Source organism: Ceratina calcarata, unplaced genomic scaffold (assembly GCF_001652005.2).
Source record: "Ceratina calcarata isolate Rehan_Ccalc_2016 unplaced genomic scaffold, ASM165200v1 scaffold49.2, whole genome shotgun sequence".
Taxonomy (NCBI): domain Eukaryota; kingdom Metazoa; phylum Arthropoda; class Insecta; order Hymenoptera; family Apidae; genus Ceratina; species Ceratina calcarata.
The window spans coordinates 698168-705813 of NW_017173325.1; the positions used below are offsets into that span (position 1 = coordinate 698168).

Below are 7646 nucleotides of genomic sequence, written 5' to 3' on the forward strand. Positions count from 1 at the left end.
GAAAAACAGGTCGAACAATTTTATAAACCTTACTCATCTGTAATTATCATCTTGAAAATTCATTGCTTCAAATATTGGACACAGCTTTCTATTATATGTTTCAAACTTTTAGCAGAGATCTTACAGCTCATACAACCTTAATAAATTTAACAATTTGTTATTAAAACTCTTTTCGACATTTTGACATTATTGTTAGATTTGTATTGACGTTCAGGAAATAATAGAACCGATATTTATTTCTAATTAGACATAAAAAGCGAGAACTAAGAATTGGGAAATTAACGAGAAACGTCAGACTATGGTATTCACGGTAGTGGAAAGCGAAAATCGATACCTACGCATCCCCACGATGGAAAAGCGTGAATTAGACGGCTTCCGTTATTCCTGCTCGAATTTGATATCTCAACAGTGACTAGACACATTCCCCTTGTGATCGCCCGAAGTCATTCAACTGTAGCCGTGATAGAAACGTCCGCTGACCACAGTGAAATTGATGAGAGCTTTTTCCTAAAGAGAAAAAAAAAAATGAGACACTAAAATCGAGAAGAGGGTCTTTGGCTGTGGAAATTGAATACGTGAAATCGCTTTGGAAACAGCGTTTAAAGATTTATCATCGATTTAACAGTAGTACGCCATTTTAACGTGTGAATAACTTCCTGGTATCATCTCTGAAATTAAAAACAGAATTGCTAAGTTAAGAATAATCTTTGCTTAATACGTACGTGTATATCTGTACGTACAATAGATATGCGACCGACTGAGAATCTGCATTAATGGTGAAATGCATGAAATAAATGGAAATACGTGAGATACACACCCATCGTGCTCGCAGTAAAGCGGCTGTCGTTCGACGTATAGATTCTCTAGTTCATATCAGGAAACTTCGTACATAGTGGAATTTTAAACGATCCGACGGGATCGCTGGTTGGCCCGCGTATTGTACATGATTTGCCCTCTCTCGGCTCTCTCCGCTTTGGCAACAATTATGCTCGCACGTAATTACTTGTGCGGTCATTATAAATGCACAGTGCCGAGGAAACATTCGCGTGCTAATCACAAAGTAGGTCGAACCGAATCCCCAGGATAGCTGAAACGCTTGCCGCTTATATACGACACGATTTGCCTCGCGATATGAATAACTTATCTGCGTCGAATATCCGATAATAGTCTCGAAAATTGACGCAGCTTGGAAAACCACGTCTCGAGACGTCTGTCATTTAACTTTTATCAAACTGTACCTGTGACTTGGTATCCGATTGAACAAGAATTCTCTGGCGAAATGTGTCAGCAGCTTAATTGCGTGTTTCAAATTCTTACATTTGAATTGATAAGATACGATTGATACTAATGAAGAATTAATTATTACTATTAGTCTTCATTTCATGCGACATGGTTGTAGAAGTGAATAACAAAAGATTTGACGAGTCTTTTATACATTATGTCAATTTCTAATTAAACGAGCCAGATCGAGCTAATCGACGGTGAATAATTTTTGTTACAGCGGCAGGAGCCAGAATACTCGGGCCATCGGACCTGTACGTGAAAACCGGGAGCCTCCTCACGTTGACTTGCTTAATGTCTCAGGGGCCTCACGATCTGGGGACAGTGGCTTGGTACCGCGGTAATGAACCGGTGGTAACGTCGCCGCATTCGGAGAACGACGTTAACGGCGAGCCTCGCATCACTGTCAAAACCGAATGGAGTGGCGCACTCACGTCAAGGTAAGCCTCAATCAATATGTAATTCAATTACAGTCCGTCCATTCGTCATATCATTTATTCGAAATATCGAGCATCTATTATATACCTGTTATTTATACTACTTATAAATGTTAATGAGCAAAGTTGAAATTGATAATACGTTCAAAAGAATTTTATTTTAAATTACGATATAAAATTGTCACGCCTGCACTTAACTCGATAACCATTGAAATTTATTATGTATGTAATTTCTAACCGTACGATGTGAAAGATTAACGCGATGTTTGAATTCGAAAGAAGCTTTCGACCGAGAAATAACCCAGTGAATACGTTGAGCGCATAATAAATTAATAGGCGTTATAACGGAATGCGCCGGCTGCCCACGAGTTGAAAGAGAACTCCCAAAAGCGGAACAAATTCACCGCGGGTTAATTATTCCGTGCCGAAACCGGTACAACGATCCGGCCGCGGCGCCATCGATCACAATTATACCCGTTGATCAATCCGTAGGCGCGCGCGGCGTTGGACGGCGTAAATATCGCGGTGACAATTCGACGCGGAGATCCGTCTTCCCTGATAGAGGAAGAACGCGTTGCGTCGTCGCATGCAATCCCGGTCCACGCGGCAGACAATTAATTCCTGGTTCTTGAGGCCTCGGCCCGCTCCCCGCCCAGGCCGAACCCGGGGCATCTCGTAAATTCGTCGACGCGAAACGCAGCGTGGCTGACAATCGTCAATCACGTCCAAAAACAGACGCGAGCCCTGGGCTGCAATATTCCTGCGACACACAAACCAGCCAGGGACTGACAAGGGAGCCGGCACCGCACGGTCGGACTAGGGCTTACTAGGGCTAGAAATGCAGAGCATGCCCGATGCGTCTTCACGGTGCACGACTCGTCTGACAAAGGACTGACCCGTTTCACTGCCTGGCTCCGAGGACCGGCTGAATATTATAGCGCACGTGCTGAGCTTGCCCGGTCCTCTGAATGGAGGGATGGAAGTTATAATCCGTGAACCGTGAAACAAGAAAGGGTTGAATTTAATTGCCGGCTAATTTTTTTTTTAAATGCAGGCAACGAAATTTAATCAATGAATGGATTTTTCAGCCACATACGTATCACGAAGATTATTTACGAATTTGTCAAGCAATATCGTTATTGACTTGTGCAATTCGTTCCCATTATACAGGGTGGGTTTATTAAGGTTATGCGAAGCTGGTTCTCCACATACATGCATTAAAATAATTATTTCTCAAGGCGTGTTCTGTTGCACCGGGAACGACGACGTCGACGCTCGGGACGTCGTTACGTAACCCTTAAACGATCGTTATTAGCCCCCAGGGTGTGATACGTTACAATACTGCACGATGAAACTAACTGGCGAAGTACGCCAAGTAAATGATTAATCAATAATCTATTGGGAGCGAACTTGCCTTGCCGGAGCTTCTTTACGGCTCCCACTGCCCAGTATATTATTTCTGGTTGTTCAGGGGGCTGTACAGGCGCGATTGAAATTTAATGACAACTTACAGAGACACGAAATGATAAAATCATAAGGATGACAAATTCGGTAAACATTTTCAAACCGCGGACAGGATCTGATTTTTAATCTACGAAACGAGAAATGTTCCGTGAAATTTTGTTCAATGGGATTGTAATTCAATGGAGAATTCAGTACCGTTGCGAACGAACAAACGGACAGACAGCACAATGCGTGTACGAATACAATTAAATCGAAAAACAATAAATACTCTCTACTACATGTGTAAACCAGATGAGAAATAAAGCAAACAAAGAGACAACTGCGGATTCGTTACAATAGGTCGCCATCGAACGTTCGCATTTGATATGATAATGTACAATGATAATGTATACAATACCCGACATCGACTTGATTACAGAGATGCTAATTATATTTTACATTATCTAACACCGAAAATGTGACATGAAACGTTGCAAACGAATAGTTCATCGTTTCGGGTCAATTGAAGTTGTGACACAAACTTCCAGTCTTTTTATTAAGAAAAATAATCATAATGATCATCAGACATCCACGTCAGACCGGGTTTACTTACTCAGCCCGTAGGACTATTTACTTTACTTACAACCGACACGCTCGCACCCAACGTCGCCGTGTACCAGGCATTATGTTGCTCGGGGGAGAAGTGTTGGGGACCCATTATTACGACGGTGAAAGGAATGATGTACAACGCTGCCACGGGGATAATACGCTTAGGTGAACATGATCGTTGGATTTATTTTACGAGGCTTGCCTATGACACCCGATATCTACCGTGTTTCTGACAACAGTCGGCTGACAATAATTTTTATTGTTAGCACGCTGCGCTAGCTTTAAACGACATCGAACGATATAATTCTACCATAGATGGTTCCATTCAGGCGTTTTATTTTTAACCTCGTTCTAAACATTTAAAAATTGTTATCCCATATTATCAATTATATTGAGGAAGACGTGACTTCACTCGGTCTTAACTCGAGTCAGACTCTATTTCATGAAAGTTCATACATCGTCCTATATTTTTCATACGAGAAAGGAAGGTGTGGACGTGGGATAATTCATTGCACCGCAAGCACTATTAACCAGCAGTTAATAGCCGATAAATCATCAATGCTCCATTGTTAATTTCGTCATCAATTATTTCGTACGAGCCGTTCGTCGCCGGAACCCCGTATCGATAATCACTCGCGAAATTAGATCCACTTCTATCATTCATAATAGAATCTCCTAGTGAAAATATCCGTCTAACTTGTTTTCGATTACTGCAATAATGATCATTACGCATGACATGATAAAATAAATTAAATGTACATGAGAGATATATTAAATTACAGGCTGATTTATTTATAAAGCAGAAGACTAGAGTATATGTATTTTGTATCATTTTCTGAATGATAATATTAATTTCGGAATATGGAATTGCATCTATCTGGCGATATCAAATTGATAAATAACGTGTAGCTGTATTTCGTTTAATCAAAGGCTTTGAAATTTGATTATAGGTTGAAGATCACCCACGCGAAATCGAGCGACTCTGGGAATTATAGTTGCGTGCCCACTGTGGCACAGAGAGCCATCGTCAACGTGCACGTTATCAATGGTGAGTACTCCATAGAAATCAGACATTACATTCCTCTTAATACCACACATTTAGATCGATAATATTAACTATTTACCTACCTATCTATGTACTAATAATTACTGCGAAACCGATCAATATCTGTTTCATCGTATTAATTATGTATCGTTATTATAACCGTGGTAGCTATAATTTCTTAACCGGCCAGCATTAAACACAGATCTAGTTCCAAAGTCGAGTGCAAACTAATAACCGATGAATAACTGGTTTAAAAGCCAGTTGAATATATCATAAATTCTATTTACCTATTATTTAAAGGTAACACGTTTCATCGACTTCGATTCAAACGACACGGTGTCGTGAAATGAGATATGATACACCTCCTACTATTACATTTATTTTATTTCAACTGGAATCTCATTCATTCGAATTTCATGAGTCGAACTCGCGAAGGTGGAAGGTGCTTATATGTAATTCAAATAAAAAGAATCGATTGAACGTGAAAGCAATTTTTAAAGGAATGTCTCCGGCTCGAATTTAATCTTGGAATTGAACAGGACACAAGTTCCATTTGATATTTCTGTCCAATAATACAATTCAAAGATACGTGCTTTGGCAGTATTGATAATAATTGACTCACCGACCATGATTTATATAATTTTCATATAAAGACCTAAATTTTCTTCTTCTATTACTTCATTCGCTTTTATCCAATGCACAAATACAGTTATAAGTGAAACAGTTCTACACATTTTGTCGTTATCACTTTGTTGAGTCCACGAAACCCATAAGTCTCGTCGTTCACTCGGCAAAAAGGAAAGGCGGTGCCAGCTAGTTTGCTCATCAAAACCTTTTCACACCAGAAGACCTTGTAAATAGGGGTAATTAGATATAAGAGCGAGATGGAGCAGCTGTAATCCAAAGATCCTGGGGCTCGCTTCTCGTTGCCTCCGGTTTTCCATTGGCCATTATCTCCCTTTTGTTACGCCAGCTGCAGGGAAACGTAATTCGATTCCCCTTCTCGATTTTCGATCGAATCTTCCGGCTGGTACCCGTGTCTAACCACTGCTGATTTCTTTCCCTTCTTCGCGAGAAAGATCTTAGAAAACCGACTTCCGGCTGACTCTTCCACACGTATAAATGCTAGAACGTTCCGTGTACCGAGAGATACTACTAGGTTTGGTCGAACTGTCGTTTGGACATTTAAGCACGTTTTAAATCGTCTCTTATGTTCATACAAATCTAAGCAATAACGATTTATCGTGAACTACACGTGTATCCATAAAATAAAATACTTTCAATAAATTCACTTGTATGATTACGTAAAAGCGAACACACAATCAAATTTACGGGTGTCCGTAAAACCTGATATCAATTTTATAAGTTTCTATCATAAAATCTCTGACTCGAGCAAATCCTTGCTATTCTCTGAGAAATAAACTTCCAGAATCAAGAAGCCTTATTAACTCCCGACGTAATCAAACTTTCAACTATTTTCACTCGATTCATTGTTAAATCCACATAATCGGATCCATTAATTATGAAACGAACCCTTTCTGAAATCTGAATTTCAAAACAGTCGTGAAGTCCAATCGTTTAAGAAATTCTTGTAAAAAAGAAGAAAACCAGCGGTGACTGTGTGCGGCCATTTCTCGGTAATTTTCACCGCGTTTCGAGCGTCCGTTGTGCCGGTGAAAAAATTCACAGTACTAAAAGAAAATCCTCGAAGTTACGCGGCTCTACAGATTTTCTCTTGCCATTTTTCGACCGATAAAAAATACCGGAGATCCTAAAATAGTGCATAGTACTAAAAAATCATGAGGGCAAAGACACGGCGATAGAAGTTCAATTTTTGAATTAGTAGACTTTTTTGTAAACGTTCTATGGAAATTTATGAGAATAAATATTTTATTGCGATTAAATTGTATTTTTACCAACAGAATTGATGCTGTTTCTCCGAATGTTGTAAAAAATTGTGGAACGCGATAACCAGTTTCGATATCGGAGGAGCATGGAGAGAGGGAAAAACATGCGAGGCAAAAATTCGATCATAACTGAGTTCTCAGACAGTTATGGATCCAATAATCATTCGTGAAACGCGTCGAAAGTTAATTAACTCGGCGGCTCGTTAATTTCGCGTTGTTCCAACAGCGCGGGAGGCTTTTAATTACAAACAGCCCGCGAAATTCGAGACGGAGCGCGACACGACGACGCAACGACGGTAAAACCCGGGCCGGTCGTGGCGACAGCGTTACGTTGCATCGCGCCGGGTTCTTCGTTTCATCGAAACCCCGATCGATTCGAGCGATCAACGCGATCGATGGGAGGAATCCCCGCCGGCGGCCCGCCTGTTGCGCCTCGATCTCCCGGCGTAGCCCCGCCGTTTTATCGCCAACCATCGAAACGCGACGATTTTCACGTTGAAAACGCGGACGAGCTGGAAATTCCACCGCCTTCCCACCAGGCGAAATTGTTATTCCGATGAAAACGCCGGGTTATTACGAAACGACGGACAATTGGTCGCGGTTTAATTATGCGATATGCCCGGACGCGATAGTTCGATTCTCGCGAAACTCACCGTCACGCCGGACGACGCTGTTTTCGGCATCCTGCGCCAATAATTAACGCGATTGGTCTCGATTCAACCGTTGAACGAGACCAACGTTTTGATTCGCCTCTTTTACGTCCATATATTGTACTTGTTTTATAGTTAAGCCGCCTTGATTTCTCATTTAGAAATTCTTCACAAACTTAAATACATTTAAGGATGTATAGGCTATATACTTAAACAATGCTAGCATGTTGAATTTGTTATTATAGATTCCTAGTACTATTAAAAAGCTACCTGC

The 7646-nt window shown here is 40.8% G+C and overlaps 1 protein-coding gene across 3 annotated transcripts in view; it reads left to right on the forward strand.

The window, feature by feature from the left end:
* Positions 1-7646, forward strand: part of dpr1 (defective proboscis extension response 1) — a 524556-nt gene that overhangs the window by 489053 nt on the left and 27857 nt on the right. For all 3 annotated transcript variants that reach the window (XM_026816137.1, XM_026816136.1, XM_018029633.2), the window contains 2 exons: positions 1502-1721; positions 4721-4818. In XM_026816137.1, coding sequence (XP_026671938.1) covers positions 1502-1721; positions 4721-4818 — 318 coding nt within the window. The remainder of the gene's footprint in view (positions 1-1501; positions 1722-4720; positions 4819-7646) is intronic.